This window comes from Plectropomus leopardus, chromosome 3, assembly GCF_008729295.1.
Source record: "Plectropomus leopardus isolate mb chromosome 3, YSFRI_Pleo_2.0, whole genome shotgun sequence".
In the NCBI taxonomy this organism is placed as follows: domain Eukaryota; kingdom Metazoa; phylum Chordata; class Actinopteri; order Perciformes; family Serranidae; genus Plectropomus; species Plectropomus leopardus.
Genome location: NC_056465.1, coordinates 4,182,120 through 4,203,553, shown reverse-complemented (window position 1 = coordinate 4,203,553; position 21,434 = coordinate 4,182,120). Strand labels below are relative to the sequence as shown.

The 21,434-nt window shown below is 38.4% G+C and overlaps 1 protein-coding gene across 2 annotated transcripts; it reads left to right on the top strand.

Moving 5' to 3' along the window:
- The first annotated feature begins 700 nt into the window (after window positions 1-700).
- Window positions 701-20,794, top strand: orc1 (origin recognition complex, subunit 1). 2 transcript variants are annotated; one of them, XM_042483850.1, is made up of 18 exons: window positions 701-964; window positions 2,362-2,489; window positions 2,575-2,747; window positions 3,483-3,918; window positions 4,972-5,236; window positions 6,922-7,032; window positions 7,296-7,358; window positions 9,611-9,718; window positions 9,800-10,055; window positions 10,137-10,243; window positions 10,957-11,058; window positions 12,275-12,446; window positions 13,851-13,958; window positions 15,620-15,769; window positions 17,687-17,806; window positions 18,736-18,905; window positions 18,987-19,074; window positions 20,485-20,794. In XM_042483850.1, exons 1-18 carry the CDS (start codon window positions 870-872, stop codon window positions 20,677-20,679), a joined length of 2,847 nt encoding a protein of 948 aa, XP_042339784.1. In that variant the 5' UTR covers window positions 701-869; the 3' UTR covers window positions 20,680-20,794. The 2 variants fall into 2 exon arrangements, with proteins under 2 accessions (XP_042339784.1, XP_042339785.1); XM_042483851.1 differs by lacking the exon at window positions 6,922-7,032.
- Window positions 20,795-21,434: the final 640 nt, after the last annotated feature.

Here is a 21,434-nt window from a genome sequence, read left to right as displayed (position 1 = left end):
TAAATGTACATATTTACAGTATTTGGCTTTATTGTTATTTTTTCTCCGTATGTTTTAGCGACTCGAAATAGCTGGCAAAGTTATTTATGAATACAGGCAAAGAGGGAATACATCCTGTCCACTTACACGTATGATTGTGATATTTATCCAAAATAAACACAAGACTAATTTTATCTGAAATGTCCGCATCTAGGTTGTCCATATCTATATCTATAGATAGATAGATAGTTAGTTTATAGATGTCTTTCACAAGTATTTAAACCTTTAAACACTGAGCACACTGATGCCCCCCCAAGAAAAATGATTTTGCAAAGCTGGGAAAACCCCCCAAAATATTTCGGGAAAAACGTATTTATAATAATTATAATTACATATTTAAAATTATGTTACCGAATACCGAATTATTATACATTCTTAAGCACTTTTTCCATGTCTTTTTTATTTATTTATTTTACAAATTTTCGAGTAATTTTCTTGCACTTTTTTCTTGCCAATTTTCTGGTGATCTCTTTAATTATTCGTTGACATTTCCCCATGTTTTTGGAAGAAATCAGGGTAATTTGCTCTGGTTTCAAAAGGTTGTTACCCAGAATATGGACTCGTGAGTGTTATACCCCCTGTACAGTAGGGGGCAGCATATACCTTTCATGTTGCTTTGTTGCCCGCCATTAAAACTGAAGAAGAAGAAAACGGAAGCAACGTAATTTTCGCGCGAAATGTCTCTGCCGTCGTATGCTGTCTGAAGACTTTTGTGTCTAATATTTCTTTTTTTCGATGCGGATAACGAATCACATTCACACGTAAACCGGACAAACAGTTTTTTCATATCGATTATTGTTTGTGTTGTTGTACCTGATCGCGGAAACAGGATGGAGTATTTCACCAGACTGAGAGTCAGACGAGTTTACAAGTGGCGTGGAGATCCTATTAGTTTCAACAGGAAGTTAAAAACCTATGACTATGGGTGAGTCCTCGTTAGCACTCTATAAACACAATTTTCTCCATATACATGTTTAATTTTTGGAATAATAATCAAACATATCACGCACAGAGCTCAAAATCATGTACTACCTAATAATATCGGCAGTTGTTTCAAATGAAAAACTTCATGATATCAGAGGAATTTGTGTGTCCAGATACAGTTAGGGAGGACTAGAAAAATATCATTGTATTACAGTCAAAGAGGTTCTTTTATGTAACAGCTGTTGTGTTTATATACTCATTTATATACACCTACATGCATGTATGTTAACATCAACCCTGTATAAAACAAGGAGAGATGCATTGTACCAGGTATTAGCAAAAATGCTATTTTCTGCTCATAGTCCCTGGGCAGGTAGGTGGATCACATAAATAAATGCCAGAATTTGATTAAATTAAGTATAAAGCGCCAGTTCATCGAAGTTTTACAAACATTATTATCACCCTATCCCAGCCCACCTAATCACGATAAATCGCACATTTGTGCAAAATAGCAGCTATAAAATGATCAGGGCACAGTCATTCTTACATCCTAAAACCAGTTTGCCCCCCTCCCAACCCCCAACATTCACAAATATGCACAAAAAACAAATTTAGTGCAATAAAAATTACACACACAAATTCAAAAATATATACAAGTTTGCCATGACAGTATCTATTTTGTCAAGCATGACAAGATTATACAGTTTGTACATGTTATTAGCTCTGTTGGAAGAATATTCCACTGACTTATGGCCACAAACAAAAAGATGATCTCACGAACAAAATCTAATGTTTTGGAATACAGTACTCTCCTCTGGATGCTGACAGAGAGGCTTTTGTTGTTTTTTTCTGAGCTTAGTATAACTTTTTTTTTTCAAAGGAGGAGCAGCTGTATAATGAAAGATATTCAAGAGTAAACAAACATCTGAGTGCATGATTAAATTTAAAAAATGTACATTATTGTATCTGGTGAGTATATGTCAGAGGTGATGCTGACATGTTTCTTTTTTGTCGTGAATCTTAAGGGAACTTTTATATAATGATCCAAGTGGTCTCAAAGCTGTTTTACATGCCTGAGACCAGCTTGTCATGCAATCCAAAAAATGTGGAAGAATGCATGCATTCAGAGAGGTCTTTGATGCCTCAACAGTGGGAGAGTTTCTTATGTGTCTAAAGTTTGCGAGATTAAATTTGAGCTTTTTGACACAAGTTTTAAAGGTAAGAGTTGGATCAAGGGTTGGACACCCAAATATTTGAATTCATCCACATTTTTGATTTTTGCCAATTTACTAAGAGATCAGGACAGTCCATAAGTTAGCAAAAATATATATACTAAATAAATGGTTAGAGTCTTCTTTTAAAAAAATAAATAAATAAATGAAATAATTTGTGTGTCAGCTCTCTGGCCATCAGTGTGGAGGGCCTCCCAAAGACCACTGTCATCAGCACAGGCCAGCACATCTTCATCGAGGGAGACGATGAAGACAACCCGTACGTGGCCAAAGTCATCAGGCTGTTTGGTGACGGTGAGTCACAATGACTTAATGCTACACTTGACCCTGTCCTCAAAGACCTGCAGCTTAACGCCTTCTCTCTCTCGCCATGTGTCAGAGAGCGGGAAGCAGAAGAAGGCGGTGGTTCAGTGGTTCGTTCGTGTGTCTGAAGTGCCTGTGAGCAAACTGAAGCTGCTGGGCAGAGAGCCTCACCCTCAGGAGGTCTTCTACTACAAGGGGCGCAGCTGTGACGACGAGGTGGACGTCGGGTCCATCCTCAGACCTGTGAAGGTAAAGGACGCTCCCTTTCAAGTGTGCTTTTTTAAATTGCATTTTAAAGGATCAATTCTCCCAATTATAACAACATATTTTCACTCTCACCTCTATTTCATTTTACATGTGTTTATTTTAGGGATCTATGAATCAACACAAAAACAAAAAATTTGGCATTTACACAATGAATGTACAAATCCAATTGCACAGTAACAATAATAATAGCATTACATATAACAATAGTAATAGGCATAGAAATTAATGAATGGAATTTATGATATCATGTATATCATACAAATATTGTAGTTTATGTATGTGGAAATAGCAGTCATATGTGTATAATAATAGTGGAGATATGACTTATAATAATGGCAGTAGTGGCTGACTCTGAGCATCAGTGTAACTATGACCACAATCCAGACGCAGCCACGACCCGAGAAATCTACGCGACAACGGACACAAACGCAGTGAAAAAGCATCACAAATGAATGTCTTGATTTTGTTGCAAATTAGAAACAGAATTATCAAGATATAAAAGATAATGTTTATGTAACCTAAGTAAGCAAGAAAAAAATTCTTTCCTTCTCCAATACTGAAAACAGAGCCGTTGTCGTCGGAGCAGCACTCTGGTCTTTAATAATTCAGCCCATTTAATACAGTTTTTCAGTACCCATCCCTAACTAGAGGTGAGCGGGAACATGTTTGGTGATTTAGGTGAAATAACCCTTTAAGTCTCTCTCTCTTCTCTAACAGGTGAAGCACCTGGATGGAGCAGCTCCGTTCCCGGACTCTAACGACAGAGACACCCTGTACGTCAAGCTGTCCTGGGACTCCAAGACCTTCAAAATAGTGGAGCCTGAATCTGCTCCAGCTTCCCCCCTGCCCCCTCTCCCCTGTCCCAAACCCTCCCCCCCCCCCTCTCCACCATGCTCCCCGCCCGCAGCAGCTCCTGCGACTCGAGGGCCTGCTCGACGCGCCCTGCCGACCCCGGACCCCACCGTCATGCGCCGGGCTGCGTCGGGGGAAGTGAGATACAGCAGGGCCACCATGAGCGCGGGGAAAGCCGGGACCGCAGAAGCCGAGTCGCTGCACTCCGCTACCAAACTGTCGGCCTCCAAAAGTCTGAGCACCAGGAGGAGGAACGCCTCGGCCAGGACGCCCGGCGTCCGCAAGAAACTGGAGCTCAACAGTGAGTGTTTTAAAAACAGACAGCATTCAGAGTGAATTCAAAACGTCATACAGCACCTCTGTAACGGATGTGGTTCGGACGCAGAGGGAGGCCGACACCAAGTCCGCTTACTAGCAAATTTGGTCTGCAGAAGACAAAAATGACACATAAATTACCTTCTGGTCTCACTTTCTGCACCTCAACTCACTCAGAAATGCAGAACAACACATTGTGAGGTCATTTTTCAATAAACAACGCATATGATTTAAAAAAAGACACTAAATATGTTAATTTATTAAATACACAAATTCATTGCAGAGTGCAACCAAAATTCATTGAAACCTTTGTCAAAGGCAATAACAAATGACCTAAAGCATATACAAGGGACAAACAGTGACACCTGGTGGACAAAGCTGAAAGGCACACATGAAGGCTGACTACACAGAAACTACAGAAATAAATAAGTAAATAGATAACATAGCTGCAGAAGACAAAAATGACACAAATTGTCCTCTGGTGTCACTTTCTGCACCTCAGCAACAGATTTTACACATGAATAAAGCTCTATCTCCTCAGCTCTACATTCATCTTGTGACATCTGGCGGCGCAAATAATTACAAATCGTGCCAAAACAGTGATGTGAAAACACTGTTAGAACTCATATTTAACCATCCAGAGCTGCACAAAACCTCTGGGTAACATTAAAATAACTACAGTGAACAATGTTAACCAAGATTTTACATCTTAAAGTATTCAGTTTTCAACATTAACAATCAAATAATGCAGGAGTGCTTTTCCACACATCTTCCCCTCAGCAGCGCAGCGCAGCACTGTGAGGAAAGTAAGCACATGCTTACTTCACTGACCTCTGGAAATCTCAGCACTTCATCACAACAACAGTCATCTTATCTCAGCTATTGTCTTTGACAATAACAGATCTAACAGTGGCAAAAATGGCAACAGTAAAAAACTGTTGTGAACACAGTCTGTTACAGTAAGTTTAGCTCAGATATTAGGTTTTATCTTTACTATTTAAAAACCCACAGGTCATGTTTTCTGTCCTCGTCCTCTCAGGTCCGGAAAAGTCGTCTATGATCCGCGAGGACGTCTTGAAGCTGCTGCTGGACGAGGAGCTGGAGTCGGAGGGGGCGCTGGCTCGCAGGCTGTCATCGTCATCCTCTCCTCCTCAGGCCCTGCCCCTCACCCACAGCCTCACCCCCTCCAGGAAGCCCCACAGGGCCCCCAACGCTCAGGGCTCCTTCCCCCTGAAGACCGCCTCCGTTGTCCTCCACAAAGCGTGTCTCTCTGAGAACAGTCCTGCAAGAGACGACTCCAGCAGGTCAGAGTCCTCTCTCTCTCTGACAGCGACAGCGTCCACTCGGTCTACAGTCAGCTGGTTAGACACGGCTGTGAAGCAGCCATGCTCTGGTCAGGCTTTTTGCAGCATCCTGGTTCTTTGTTTCTGCTACAGCAGGGACATTTCCACAAAAAATCCAGCAGTTATTATAAAACATCATATTTTTAGCCACAGCAGCACCTCTCTTAACCCTTAGACCCTGTGTAAATGTCGTATCACACAAAATGAACTTTTAAAATCAGGCTATAAAAATCTTATACACTGATATGACTTTCTACATTCATTGGGTTTATTTTTTTAACCAACATAAGTCATGATCATAAATATCAAATATTCATTCACTATTAGAATTTAACCCTTTAAATGCCAGGCTAAAAGGAAATATTTTCAATACACTACATGCAAAGTTGATTTAAAAAAGTTTTTTTATTATTACAACCTGGGATGTGTCATTGATTTGCAGCAACACTGATTTTAACTGGGCAGCTAGTATAAGCAGCATGTATTTTCATGAAAATGATGTCATCAAGTGGAAAATAGTAAAAATTACAAATTCTGAGGCAAAAATAGAAATAATGCAATGCATGTTTTTATGCTTTGATGGCTGTGGGATCAAACATTACAGTTTGAATGGGTTTAACTTAGCACTTTACAGTCTGAATATAACAATTTAGTTTCCACAGAGTATTTTAGACGTGGTGTATGAGCTGATCTGGAAATTCAAAAATTAAACAGAAATTCACAGCCAAAATGATCAAAAAATGAAGAATGAAAAGCACATAAAATGAGCCAAACAGTCCCCAATGGTCAGCTAGCAAATGTTGCATGCTAACAGGCTAAACTGACTTGGTAAACATAAAATTTAGCAAGAATAAATAAACAAATATATATAAACACAAGAATACAGAAATAAACAAATCAAATAATAAGGGAATAAATAAATGCCTAAATGAATAAAGAAACAAATAAATCTAATAATAAATTAATAAATAAATGCATATATAAATATGGAAATGAATAAATGAAAATATTAATTGCAATAAAAAATACAAAAGTAAGTAATGGAATGCATATTTAAATAGGCTGAGTTTAAGACCTCTTACCTAATTCATATGCTGCTGCATAAATAAACAAATGCATACAATAAGTACAAAAATAAATGTAGATATGTAGAAATGTAGCTAACAGAAATTACATTTTGTACATTTCACCATCTATATCATATTGAATTATCAACTTTATTCATGCATTTATTTCAGCATCTATACATTCTTTTTAAAATTTAATCTATATATTGATACTTGAGTCATTAACATCCTGTACAATGTTAAGGAATTACGTCGTGTCCTCAGAAGTTCTCAGAAATCAGAATACTGTAGCATGTGAGCACCTGATCCAGGGTTCTGGATCACTGTCAGCCACGTGGACTGATGTGTCATGCAGTAGTTAATAATAGTAATAAATTAGAATACAAATATATGTAAGCAATTCAATAAATGTGTACACACTGGCATGAAAGGTAGTAAAGGTAGTGTGATGTCACAGTCTTCCTCGGTCGCCTAAAGCTCGTGAGTAAAGAGCTTTGAGTTAAGATTATTTAAAGTGGTTTAAAGAGATCACCTGAATCAAAGTCCAGGCTCACTGGTGCCTCTTGTGTTGGATCAAAGTCCTCAGCAGGGTGATGATGTGACGGATGCAGGGTTACCGCCCGGCTCGGTTAAGACACCCAGAAGAAGAAATGCCACGCCGAGGAGGCAGTACGCCATCAGGGGGCAGAAGTGAGTCAGACACTGCAGACCCGGGGTTTCTAATACCTGTGATGTAATGTCTGTGAGTCCTGGAGCACGACAGAGTGGTGTGTGGGAGCCAAGACAGTAACTGTAGCTGACACCTGTGAGTTTGTGGTGATTTAGATTTTCTGAGGTGTGAGTCTGCACAGCCGGGTGAAGTTTTAGCCAGCGTCTCCACAGTGTTTGGGTTTATTGTTCTTTTACTAAACACAGTGATTTAACCCCAGAAAATTAAATGTGTCTTCAAACAGAGCCACCACTCCGTCTCGAAAAAAAGATCAGAAATCTCTGATGGAACCAGCCCTGGGAGTGCTGTGAGTACATACATATTTACTTTAAAAAGTACAAAATAAATAATACTTCTTTTGTTTAGGTATGACTGAGTCATAACTCAGTCATATTCATACTCATACTTTAAAGGATGTTATCTAAGATGTTCATTGTGTAAGAATGTCTGTGATAAATAATTCAGCATACTTTCAAAGGTGACATTTTGGCAAAAGGAAAAAAAGAATGCTAAAAATCATGGAAAATGTAGTTCCATGTAGTACTGAAGCAGTAAAAATAATTATGATAATGATAAATAATAATAATGATAATGTAGTGTCAACAAAATGAATTAATGAACTCTTCAAAATTAAAAAAAAAAAAAAAGTACCAGTCAAAGGTTTGGATACACCTTCTCATTCAAAGGTTTTCCTTTATTTTTATTATTTTCTACATTGTATATTAATACTGAAGACATCAAAACTATGAAAGGACAAATATCGGATTAAATAGTAAACAAAAAAGTGTCAAAGAAACCAGAATATGTTTTATATTTTAGATTCTTCAAAGTAACCACCTTTTGCTCTTATGACAGCTTTGCACACTTCTGGCACTGTCTCCATCAGACTCATGAGACAGTCACCTGGAATGCTTTTCAGGTAACAGGTGTGCCTTCTCAAGAGCTAATTTTTGGGATTCCTTGCCTTCTTAATGTGTTTGAGTTATCAGTTGTGTTGTGCAGAAGTACGGTTCGCACACAGTTCTATATAGTGAATAGCCCTATTCAACTACTGTTCTAATCCATATTGTGGCAGGAACCACTCAACTAAGTAAAGAGAAACGACAGTCCGTCATTACTTTAAGACATGAAGGTCAGTCAATCCGAAAAATTTCAACAGCTTTGGATGTATTCACAAGTACAGTTGCGAAAACCATCAAACGCTATGATAAAACTGTCTGTCATGACGACCGCCCCAGGAAAGAAGAGCAAGAGTTACCTGTTCTGCAGAGGATAAATTCATTAGTTACCAGCCTCAGAAACTGCAAATTAACAGCAGCTCAGATTAGAGCCCTCATCAATGCATCCCAGAGTTCAAGTAGCAGACACATCTCAGCATCAACTGTTCAGAGGAGACGGTGTGAATCTGGCCTTTATGGTCGAATTGCTGCAAGGAAGCCACTACTGAGGAAGACCAGCAACAAGAAGAGACTTGTTTGGGCCAAGGAGCACAAGGAATGGACATTAGACCGCTGAAAAACTGTACTTTGGTAGGATGAGTGAAATTTGAGATTTTAGATTCCACCCGCCATGTCTTCGTGAGACGTAGAAAAGTTGAGCGGATGGTTTCTACATGTGTGGTTCCCACCGTGAAGCATGGAGGAGGAAGTGTGATGGTATGGGGGTGCTTTGCTGGTGACACTGTTGGTGATTTATTCAAAATTCAAGGCACATGTAATCAGCGTGGCTACCTCAGCATTCTGCAGCAACATGCCATCCCATCTGGTTTGCACATCATTTGTTTTTCAAAAGGACAGTGACCCGAAAAAATGTCAGGGCTATTCGAGATGGAGAGTGATGGAGTGCTGTGTCAGATGACCTGGCCTCCACAATCACCCAAAAGGTGGCTACTCTGAAGAATCTAAAATATAAAACATATTCAGGTTTCTTTGACATTTTTTTTTACTATGTAATTCCATATGTGTTCTTTCAAAGTTCTGATGTCTTCAGTATTAAAAAAAAACATTGCATGAGAAGGTGTGTCCAAACTTTTGACTGGTACTGTATATACACACACACACACACACACACACACACATACACACACATATATATATACATTCTATATCCACATTTTTGTACTGAAAAGACTATACTGAGCTAAAACCCCTGTGTAATCACCATTTGTAAGTGTACTTTAGTTACATGTCTTTTTCTAATGTACTTAAACTGATTGCAATTACATTTATTTTGTAATTTGGTTACATGTAACTAGTTACTCCGTAAGCCTGTATATAACAGCAAAAATGAAAGATCTACACAGCCACACATAACTCTGTCAGACAGCGTTTTCAGCGTTTGAAGACATTTCAAATGAATAAACATAACGAATGTGCAACTATGTAACCTAAGACATATTTTAGCTGATTTCTCCAGTTTGTGTGGTGCAGAAAAGTAGGCATACATAACCGACATTTTATCTTGGGTGTTCATCTTGGATCCTATTCTTCATTTGTTTTTTTTTTAATGGCAGCTCTGAAATGTGAAATGACTTGAACTGTTGATGTGTGATGTGAACAGGGCTGAAGTGGATGATGAAAGCTCTCCGATGCTGCCGGTCGCCGCCACACCGAGGAGCTCCAAGAGGAAGTCGGCCCAGCAGGTGTCGTCCCGCATCAGAAAGCAGCTGTGAGTGCAGAGACAGTCATTTTTCAGTCGTTTTCATCGTTTCAGCACTTTGCAAACTAACTTCACTGTCTGTTGGATCAGGAATCTCCTAGACAACAAACTGGATCTGAACTCAGACGGAGAGGACGAGGACGAGTTTGTTCCATCCAAGAAGGAGCTGCAGAGCAGCAGTGAGGAGGAGGATGATGATGATGGGGTAGAGGAGGCATGGCTGGACAGTGAGGAGGAGGGGGTATCTAAAAAGAGCAGAATTTCTGCTACAGCGTCTCGTACTCCTCGTTCGAAGCAGAAAACTCGCTCATCCACCCGAACGCCACGAAAAACTCCAAACAAGAAGGTGTGAGTCCTGGAAATGTGACAGAATCTCCTCAGTGTTTTTCTTTTCATCACTTTATTTACCTCTTTCCTGTTTGGACAGATCACACCCAGCACGCCACGGACTCCTCATCGCGCCACTCCCAGCATCCCAAGCAGGTCGCTGCCGGCCCGACAGCCTGCTAACGTTCTGGAGGAGGCCAGAACGAGGTGAGACGCAACATCAGTCACTTCTAACACTCATATTTCTATACAGCACCATGGCTCCTACTGTGATTTATTCAGTTATAACAATACTTTTTCAAGAATTCCATTATAAAAGATGATAGATAGATACTTTTATTTGTCCCTGTGGGGAAACTGGTTCGCAGCAACAATAACTTGACACTTCCATTTATCCACATAACATAAGTGAACACATCAGTAAACAAACCAGACACTTCCATTGCACCTTGAGTAGGAATGAGATGGAACCGTACAGAGGTAGATGTTTTACCAGACCAGCTGGTCCCACTGCTGGTTATCTGTGTGTAGTTCTTTATTTAACTTCCTTATAACCATGATTTATTAAATGTGATTATAACAGTGTATTAAGCTTAATTATATGACAGTAGCAACTTTATTTAATTTTATTGTAACTGCAGTTGATTCAATAATTGTATATTTTAATATTTAACAGTAGTTTGAAGGACATTTAAAAATATCAAGATTTATATCAGGTATTGCGATTTAGCCTTAAAAATATCCCCCAGCCATGGTCCTGACCATGGTGTAAAGTTGCTAGAACAATGTTAAAAGAACTGACTTCTTTATCCTTCTTTCCAGAATCCATCTGTTTCTCAAAATTTTATCGCTAATGTGTTATAGGCAGCATGAATCATTTGTGTATGAGTGTTAATAATTGCGTGTGTTTGTGTCATCAGGCTGCATGTGTCCTCTGTGCCGGAGTCTCTGCCCTGCAGGGAGCAGGAGTTTCAGGACATCTACAGCTTCGTGGAGAGCAAGATCGTAGACGGCACAGGGGGGTAAGATCCACATCCGCCTTTGTACATCTTCAAATTATATTAGGCAAGGGACTACCGATGAAAACTAGCTCCCCAGCTAACTCGGGTGTAGTTACATTTGTTAAAATGTGCATTAATGCACATTGTCCCTTTTTGAATAAATAAATTACAAATAACAAATCCTGATACTGGTCTTGAAGTCTTTGACTTGAGGCCCTAAAAACCTCCTCACATCGATTTGGGTGTCACACAGAATGTTTTTTTCAGACCAAATCCATGATGTAACACATGACTCTGAGCCGTGAGCAGTCTTTTCTTTTTTAAAATGCCTTCACGCTGATGATAGCTGCAGCTGGAGGCATTATGTTCGATTCCATCGCATGAATGGAATATTCCAATATCTCGAGAACTCCTTGAGGAAACTTCTTTAATTTGGCACAAACATTCACTTGGACGCAACAGTTAACTCGTTTAGAATTTGGTGGTCAAAGGTCAACGCGACCTGGCGTTCATTCTTGTGAACCATGAACTGATTAGATGTTGGTGGGCACAGGTTGAGTTCACCGTGACCTTACAAAACATACGCTAATGATGAAAATTCCAGCCAAATTTCTAGCTGGATAGAATGATGACATTTTATATCAAAGAGGTCGGAGGTCAGCTTCACTGTGACGTTATAATATTCTGCAAAAACTCTTTTCTGGCCGTTACTCAACACCGTATCTCAGGAACAGGAGGGGAGACATTCGGTCAGATACTGAACTGGTGATGTGTTTGTGGAGGCATACAACCACAGCGCAGTACTTCTAGTTTCATTAGCTTTTATAAGAAAACATGGAAAAAAAAAATATTATCAATGATTATCAATTTTTTAATCAAATGAATTAATCACTGACCTTTAGGTTTGGGACAATTTGAAGTAGAAGGTATCATTTCAATAATTCTCCAAACCTAAATTAAGTGATAGAAACTTAGTAAAGCTACAGAGGTAAGATCATCATCTTCTCTAAATTTGCAACCAAAAAATGCAACTATTGATTTGCTGACATAAGCTCATAAGCTCACATAAGGCTTTTATTTATCTCTTTTTAAATATATATATATTTATGTCTACTCTCACAGAGAGTTGAGAGTAATGCAATTTCAATCCTCTGTTTGTCTTGTACATACTGCAGAATTGACAATAAAGCTGACTTTGACTTTGACTGTGTTTCTCCTGCTGTTATTTGTGTCTCAGGTGCATGTACATCTCAGGCGTGCCAGGCACAGGGAAGACGGCCACAGTCCACGAGGTGATGCGCTGTCTGCAGCACGCGGCCGAGGTGGACGAGATCCCTCCTTTCCACTTCATTGAGATCAACGGGATGAAGATGACGGATCCTCATCAGGCCTACGTCCAGATCCTGCAGGTGAGAGCAAGTTTCACAAGGACAGATATGCAGGCGGGCGTTAATGTCGAGAGAAAACAGCTGTTCTGTGTTCATTTTAGCAGCTGTTTTAGATTTAGTCTGAGTCTTGAGACGAAAATGCTTATAAGCTTTAGTCAAATTTTAGTCAATTTCATCCTTCATAGTTTCAGTCTAGTTTAGTCGACGAAGATTTCTGACATTTTAGTCAACTTTTAATCAAGGTGTTATTTTTTTCTCTTTAAACTGATCCAGTCAGGCTAATACAGGTCCCAGGAATTATGATCAATGGGACAGGTTGTATAAAAATGTCATTTAAACTTTCTTTTTGTTTAATACAACTACAAATAATTTCTACACACTCATAAACTTGTATTTCACCAGCAGAGTTTTTTTTACAGGTTTAAAGGATGATTTACAGGAACCACTCACTGATCATCATTTGAAAAGCTTAAAATGTCTATATTTATGGCCTCTAAACATTCTGACACCACAAATAACTAATTTGAGACAACTGAGATTTGTCCCCAGTGTCACTGTAAACTCTGACGCGATCTCACTCTTAAGAAGCAGAAAAGTAACTTTATTTCAGCCTGAATTTTCTTATCTCGTCAACTAAAGAAATCTCATAGTTTCTATTATTAAGATCTATTTTTAGCTTGTCACAGTCTTGTTTTCATCATGGTAAAAAGGTTGTTGACGAATAATGTTCATCATAGTTTTGGTTAACAAACAATGCAGCTGATGGATGTCATTTAATGTCTGTCTTAAAATTCATTAAGCTGAGTGGAAATAATTTGACAGCGAAATAGATATTATGTATCTGTGTATGTATAATATGATAATGATAATAATAATAAACTTTACCTCTTAAGGGACTCTACTTTAAATGGAATGTCCAGCTGGGAAACTGTGTCAGCCTCCTGCCGGAAAGGAATTAATAATGGGCATGACCAGAACAGTGATAGTGACTGGCATCTGAGAACCCACATTGTCTCCAGCAGCTGGTACATTTGGTAAAGCACCACCCTTTGGAGACAGAGTAATGACAAGACTTTTCCAACAAAACTCTCTTCATAATATTGAACATGAAGTTTTTCATTGTAGTTAACATAATTTCTCCCACTCCTCTTCAGTTATACCCAAGTTTCCCTCCTTTTCCATTTTTGTTTTACATTCAATAAATTACATTTTATTAGCTGTAAACCCATATGAAGTCTTTGAAGTTTATTAATTGTCAACATGGTTCTGAACTTGGAGAAATCTGTAAAAATCACTATTATTTAGACCAAGCTGCATCTTCCGATTTTGAAAATTCATCCTGGATCCTTGATGAAGATAATTTCCCAGGTTGGTTAAAATGTCGTGGTGCGTTTACTGACTGTCTGGTCGGTCTCGTCTCTGCAGAAGCTGACAGGTCAGAAGGCTACAGCCGACCACGCAGCAGCTCTGCTGGAGAAGAGATTCAGCAACCCTGCACCCAGGAAGGAGACCACTGTGCTGCTGGTGGACGAGGTAAGAACTGTGCTTCATATTAATGAGATTTTATTTTTTGGGAATGCCTCCTGGCACTAAAAGAAGAATTTCTTCAGTGTTCATTGTTCAAGGGGTTTTTACCGCAAGATGATTTACCACGGAGGTCTCATCCTCTCCAAAACAAACAGTGATTTAACCCTTTAAAAGCCGGGATCGACACCACTTTTCTTGTACTGTGTTCACATGCCTTTCACAAGTGATTAAACCTTTGAATGCTGTGAACTGGTTTGTCTTTTTTAGAAAATATGGGCAGTGGCAGTGAGCAACTTGGTAAGAAATATAAAGAACTGAATACAAAAAAAATAATAATAGTAAATTGTAATCATATATGAAATATAACTACATAAACTAAATAATAAATTATAATTAAAATTATGTTATTATGAAGATATAAGAAAATAAAATGACATTAAAACATTATATATAATAAAAAAGCTAGGGAAACATATCCAGAAAAATATTCTGCAATTATCATGAATATATAATTAAAATTATGTTACAGTATTGCGATTATTTTGAGCATTTTCTTTTAGGTCTTGTCCTTGTTGGCTTTTGACTTTTCTTTTCTTTTTTTAAATTGGTATTATCTTTGCAGAATTTTACTTTTTTAAATGTTTTGCCACTTTTGATTTTCTTCTGAATAAATCAAGCCAATTTGCTCAGGTTTCAAAGGGTTAAACAAGTAAAAATACTGAATAAAGCAGTTTCACCTCAAAATGTTCCTTGGGCACTGTTTTGCACGCCAGGGGCTGGAACAGAGTTGCCCCGCTAACATTTTTGAAACACCAAGACCTAAAAAGTGGGTTGTAAAAATGTGGCTTAAGACTGGAACAAAGTCAAATGACAGATGATCATGGACTACTCCCTAGATCAAAATGGACAGATCTCTCTGTTTTGGATATTGTTGAAACCATTTGGGATAATGTCAGTACACAACTCAACAAAATATAAAAGCAGGTAACACGATACAGAAATGGTGCCAGGCTTTATCAGAACACACAAGTATCTTTTTATTTTATTTTATTTTATTTACAATTTTTTTTCAAAATTTACTAAAAACACAGTTCATATTGACAGCAAAAACCCCACCAATTTACATGACAAAAAAATTAAAAACTAATTATCAGACAATAAAATAAATGTGCATGTAAGGATTCACATAAAAATGTAACCAATAAAATTAAGGACAATAATACAATAAAAGGAAAAAAAGGGGAGACAGGATAGCATTAACCATAATAAAATGGCCTATTATAACACTGGTGTGGTGAAAATAGGGAGATCATGCAGGTCATTATTCAGTCATATGGGATGCGAGATTCTCCATGTAGTTGATAAAAGGTTGATAAAAGTTGCCATATTTTATAAAAAAAATGTCTTTTCTTCTGAGTAAGTTGTCTCTCTAGAGGAATACAGCCGTTCACTTCTGAGAGCCGCAGACTTGTATATGAGTATATATATGAGTGTCGTTTTGATCATGTTGTTAATTCTGTCAATTATAGTCAGAAGAAATTCTATATGTTTATACCATAAGATAAATATGCTGAATGTCTAACAGGATTTTTGAAGCTGTTTTAAACAAGATGTTATCACGTGACAGCAGAGTAAATCTTTTTAACCCTTTGTGTTTTGGACCGCAGTTGGACCTGTTATGGACCAGGAAGCAGAACGTCATGTACAACCTTTTCGACTGGCCGACGCGCCGTCACGCCCGCCTGGTGGTGCTGACCATCGCCAACACCATGGACCTGCCCGAGAGGATCATGATCAACAGAGTGGCCAGCAGACTGGTGAGGGGGCCCGGCCCTGCAGCCCTGCACTCATGGGCCCTTTAGTGTCAACACAGTGATCAGGCTGCTCTGTCATCCTGTTCTGATAAACACATACAGTAGCTGGTGCGTACGATTCTCAGGTTTCACAAAAACAGTGTGAGAAAATAGTGAAAAATGTGGAAATGTCTCATTTGTCCAGCAGTCCAAAACCTAAATAAAGGCAGCAAATTCACACATTTAATGAGCTGAACTGGCAGAATTTTATATTTTTTTAGGGCCATTAACTCTTTGATGTACTAGACTAGCATGTTTAAGCGAATTCCATGCACATTTAAAGACAGTATACCAGCGCTAACATTATTCAACACCTTTAGCCAGCTTTTTACCAGTGGCTAAACAGTCTGTTTGGGTAAAGCATTAGATTGTTTTTGTTTAACTAGAAAAGGCTCCAAAAATGCCTTCACCAAACCCAGCAGACTCCATTTAAAGAAGTATTTCACTGATATACAGAGAGTCTTTGCACAAAACGAGACTGTCTCTGCAGTACAAAGACGCAAATAGCAGAGAAAACATAAACAAAGGGGGCTTTTGCTCGAGAGTTCAAAACCCTACAACTACCAGAATGCATCATGCCTTCCCCGACGCTCCCGCTGGCTGGTGATTTAATGTGGACTGGTCTGAGTGAAACAATGGCTGCTGGCAAACTCAGTGACAGAATCTTGGTTTATATTTGATCAGAGCTGCTTAGTTTTACTCTCTGATCTCAGTTTTTCAGCCCACAGGAAGCAGTGTGGCACCCACTTCCTGTTAACAATCTCTCGCCATCACAGTTACCGTTTCCGTCGACTTTGAAGGAAGTGATTATTTTTAATGGTCACAAAATCACTGTTGATTTGGACAGAGTCTGGTGGGTTTGAGGATAGTGATTTCAGGGCTCTTACTATTTAAACCAGAGGGATCTTACTCTTTAACCCTTTAGAGCCTGGATCAGCATCAGTTTTCATGTGCTGCACTCAGACGCCTTTCACAAGCATTCAAACATCTGAAACTTGAGAAAATAAGGGTTGATTTATTTGGATAACATGGGGAAAAGGCAATGAGCCACCTGAAAAGAAATGACTTAAAAAATTGCAAAAAAAAAATAATAGATAAAAAATAATTAGTAGTAAAGGGTAACACGAAAATGACATTAAATTAGCTGTGGGGAGATGATTACATATTATTCCAAAAAAGCTACATTTATAATTCTTATAATTCATATTTTTAGAATTATGTTGCAGATTTTTTAAAATTTTACTTTTTTGCACTTTCTCAATGTCATTTTCTTGTCTCTGTTTGTTTTTTTCCTCTATTTTCAGCTCATTTTCTTGAAACTTTTTACTAATTTCTTTCCAAATTTTGGTCCTCTTCTCATTCAGTTGCTCATTGCCTTTGTCATATTTTTAAACAGGAAATACAGCCAATTTACTTAAGTTTTAAAGGGTTAAAAAGGGCCTTTTCACTGTAGGGATCCTTTGAATAATGTTGTCAGACACTTATAACCATTTGAGTATTTAAGTGGCGAAAAAGAAACACTTTTAGATGATGTAAATTGGTACAAATACGTGTCTACATTGCACCTGGTGGCTGCCCTCTCCCAGTATTGGACCAGCTTCAGCTGTTGCTCCCATTAGTCCATTAGACACAAAAACATAGGGAATGATGGTGCAAGCTGAAAAGCACGCTCTAACTCTGGATTTTCATATTTTTTATATTTTTATCCACCTTGGTATAAGAGGATGTGACGTTTTGTGGGCGTTCCCAAAAACACCAGCCGTATCACTGAGTTTAAGAGCTGTTTTTTGTTGTAAATTTAGTTAATGATTTTGAAAGATGGGATCGAGATGATAATTTGCACGAAACTTTAACGGTTCAAGTTTGTCTCGATGCTTGCAGGGTTTGACCAGGATGTCGTTCCAGCCGTACAGCTTCAAGCAGCTGCAGCAGATCATCATGTCCAGGCTGAACAAGGTGAAGGCGTTCGAGGAGGACGCTCTCCAGCTGGTGTCCAGGAAGGTAAAACAAGCGGGACATCTTTCACACCTTCTCCCCTGACACGAGCACTTTAACAAGTCCGACTGTCAGCAGTGTAACGTAACTATGTGTATTTACTCAAGTACTGCTCTTGAGTGCAAATTTGAGGTATTTGATTATTTTCCTTTTGTGTCACTAGGCGGCTTTCCATTAGAGATTTATGCAGAACTTTAGTGATATTTCAAAAATGTTGATATCAGAGAATTGTGAGATGTTATGCCGCCTCTCCTCTCACGATAGCGTTGTAAGACTGCTTGTCTGAATATGTTCCAACCCGATCTCTCACGTCTTCAAGTGCTGGCCTGCTTAATTCACCAAAAATGAATTACAAAAAGTAGCGTTCTGTTTTTATGCACCAGTGGCCTGGAACAGACTGCCCATTCTGTAGACAGTTTTAAAAAGCAGCTCAAGACCCATTTTTACTCTTGCTTTTAATTAACTCCACCCTCTATTTATTATTATTGCATGCTATGGCTGTCATTTCTTATAAACTTGTTATACACTTGTTATGCATGTCTACTGTTTTGTCATTTACTGTTTAATATTTCTTTTATATTAATATTTCTTTTATTTGTTTTCCAACTCTGGTCTGTTTGCAGATTATGCTTGCAGAGTTATGGTATCCAGTGCTGTATGATGATTTGATTTGATGTATTGTTTAAATTTTAGCACTCTCAGCTGCATTTTATGTGTGAAAGGTGCCATACAAATACAGATTAATATTGTTATTAATAGTTTAACAGTCACAGTGGACACACTGGATTTATATGCTTTTAATATGTAAACCATATTTTCTGTTTTTGCTAGTTTTACTAGTAAAACTACTAGTACTTACTACTAGTAGTGTACTTTTACTGAAGTAAAGGATCGGAATATTTCCTCGATCATTCAGTCTTCCTCTCCTCTCACAGGTGGCCGCTCTGTCAGGAGACGCCCGCCGATGCTTGGACATCTGCCGCAGAGCCACAGAGATCTGCGAGCACTCTGCCGCAAACCCTTCTACCACAGGATTGGTGGGAATGAGTCACGTGATGGAGGCGCTGAATGAGATGTTTTCTTCCGCCTACATCACCGCCATCAAGTGAGACTCTCTCATTGGTCACATTCATGCTGGAGTTGAAAAGGCGTGATATGATAAAGTAACTAATGTTTGTGTCTTCAGGTGTGCATCAGTACAAGAGCAGCTCTTCCTCAGGGCGGTCATCGCTGAGTTTCGGCGGCTGGGATTGGAGGAGGCCACCTTCCAACAGGTAAATAAAAACACACAGAGAGGAGCAGTTTTGCGAGATTGGACATGTTAAACTATCGTACCAGAGGCTCAAAATAATCATGTTTTGAGAAAAATGATCGTACGCCAGTCACAATCACAAGAACAAATAGGTTCAATTTGTAACTTTAGTAAACAAGTATTTAAGCGACTTTTTGACACATCTACAAATCTACGCATACCCACTGCCTCAGAGAGAAGCTGTTTCTCAGTCTGCACAGCTCAGCCCGCAGCTCAACATGCTGACTGTGCCAGCGGCCGAGTCTTTTCAAAAACACGGCGGCGCGTACTGTTTTTGGGTCACCAAACACACTTGGCTGTAAGGAGATCGTGTGAGAAGTGATGCGTTAAATGAGTTAAAATGAGATGCGTAAACTAAAGTAAGTGCTTAAGTGTCACAATGGTCAAATTTTTGTACATTACAGCAATTTTGAAATTATTGATTGTAAATCGCAAAATTATCTTACAAATAAGATAATTATCGTACATCTGGCGACACTGCCCTGCTGAAAAAACTGCTTAAGATGGTTAAGATGGTTGACTGGCTTTTTTGGACCAACTTAAGCTATGTTTTCTCATTTGGTGGTTTAGCTGGTTCTACCAGCATGTGATCACTCTATCTGGTTTATCCATTGAACTTCTAGTAAAATCGAAATCAAATAAGAGTGTCATGAGGGGAAAGTATGAAAAGCAAAAGGCATAAATCAGTTAAGTCTTCTGTCAAGTGACTACAGGCACCTGACAACATTACATTTCGGCATGTCAAAGGATGATTTTAGTATCTTATGTCCCTTGCTTTATCTCAGAGAAATGATCCCAAAAAATAGTCAGAAGTGAAATACTTTGATATTCACAACTATTTGATCGAATAACAAGGTAAGATCATCATTTAACCTTAGAAAGATCCAAACCAGGCTTTACATAGCTTAGTTAGCTTCAACCACTACAGTTTGTCAGGTCAAATTAGCAAAATGCTTGTACAGGGCATACTGAGTGTCAGGATCCCACAGGTATTTAAATTCGTATCTATCTGTTTGTTGAAGGTTTATTTGTTTTTTATGGGTGTTGTTGCTATTTTGCCTGTATTGTTGCGTGTTCTGGGTTTTTTCTGGCTAGTTTGCTTGCCAGCTTGATGGGTTGCATATGGTGCAAACTATTGATGTGCTTTCTTACTGTACTTGTAAACAATAAAACTTGAGGAAAAAAATGGATCCCACAGTTTTTCTTCCTGCTGATGCCTCAAAACTGCGTCTACTTTTGTCCTGTTAAAAATTAAGTTTTTCGGTTTGACAGATTGTAAAAAAAAAAAAAAAAAAAATGTAGCAGTGGAGTAGAAATATAAGACAATAAATTTAAAAAAAAAAAGATTAAAAAAAGATTTTCTGTGTCCCAGGTGTTTGTGCAGCACCAGGCTCTGTGTCGGGTGGAGGGTCTGCAGCCCGTCAGCGTGTCGGAGGGCCTGGCGGTGTGTCAACGTCTGGGAGCCTGCAGGTTACTGCTGCTCGAATCCAGCCGTTTGGGAGTCCTGCAGCGAGTCCGCCTCAACGTCAGCCAGGATGACGTGCTCTACGCCCTGAAGGCCGACTGAAGGAGGACCCACCTCAGACTCATTTATCAAAACCATGAGACATTAAAAAGTGATATTAAACTGTTTTTAAAGTTTAAATTAGCTACAGATTTGGAGTCATTTGCATTTGATGGTATTTTTTCTCCATACATCAGTTTGTCTTTTTTTTTTGTTATTTTAATTTTTCTTTAATTATTTTTAACATTTTATAGTGCATCTTATTGTTTGTTTCAATACATGAATATGCAATAAAACTCCATCTTTAATGAGAACCAGACTTTAATTATTTTCATTGCAATGATAGTATTCATTCATTCATTAACAACATTCAAAGCTTTATTTAAGAATCAGGAAATCATTGTCCCTCAATGATTTCCTGATTCTTAAATAAAGCTTAATTAAAAATAGGGGTCTCCCTGACCCCCATTTTTAATTATGCTAAACATGAACAAGACATTCAGAACATTAAACAAGCAAACAAATAACAGTTTAAAAAGAGATAGAATCATACAAAGCAATAAAAGCAATGTAAAGAGCTCAAGATAAAAATGCAGGATAACAAACATGTTGAGGTGTAGAATTATAAAGAAAGCCATTTACACTCAATTAAAACAAGATCTGAAATAAGGCATTTGAACAGCCATAATGGTGGAAGTGTCCAAGTTTAAGTTCTTTTGCAGATTATTCCATGTTTAAAGTGCACTGTATGACATTTTTCGCAAGATTATGTGAGTTCAGAGTTAAAAGGGATGATTTATAGGGAGGAAGCATCTGTT

What these genes read in the sequence shown, in the direction of transcription:
- orc1 (XM_042483850.1), top strand. Translation starts at nt 870, where the DNA reads ATGGAGTATTTCACCAGACTGAGAGTCAGACGAGTTTACAAGTGGCGT. An exon ending in GAAAAACTCCAAACAAGAAG is followed by an intron (nt 10,056 to 10,136) that starts GTGTGAGTCCTG and finishes CTGTTTGGACAG; the next exon opens with ATCACACCCAGCACGCCACG. An exon ending in TCCAGCTGGTGTCCAGGAAG is followed by an intron (nt 17,807 to 18,735) that starts GTAAAACAAGCG and finishes CTCCTCTCACAG; the next exon opens with GTGGCCGCTCTGTCAGGAGA.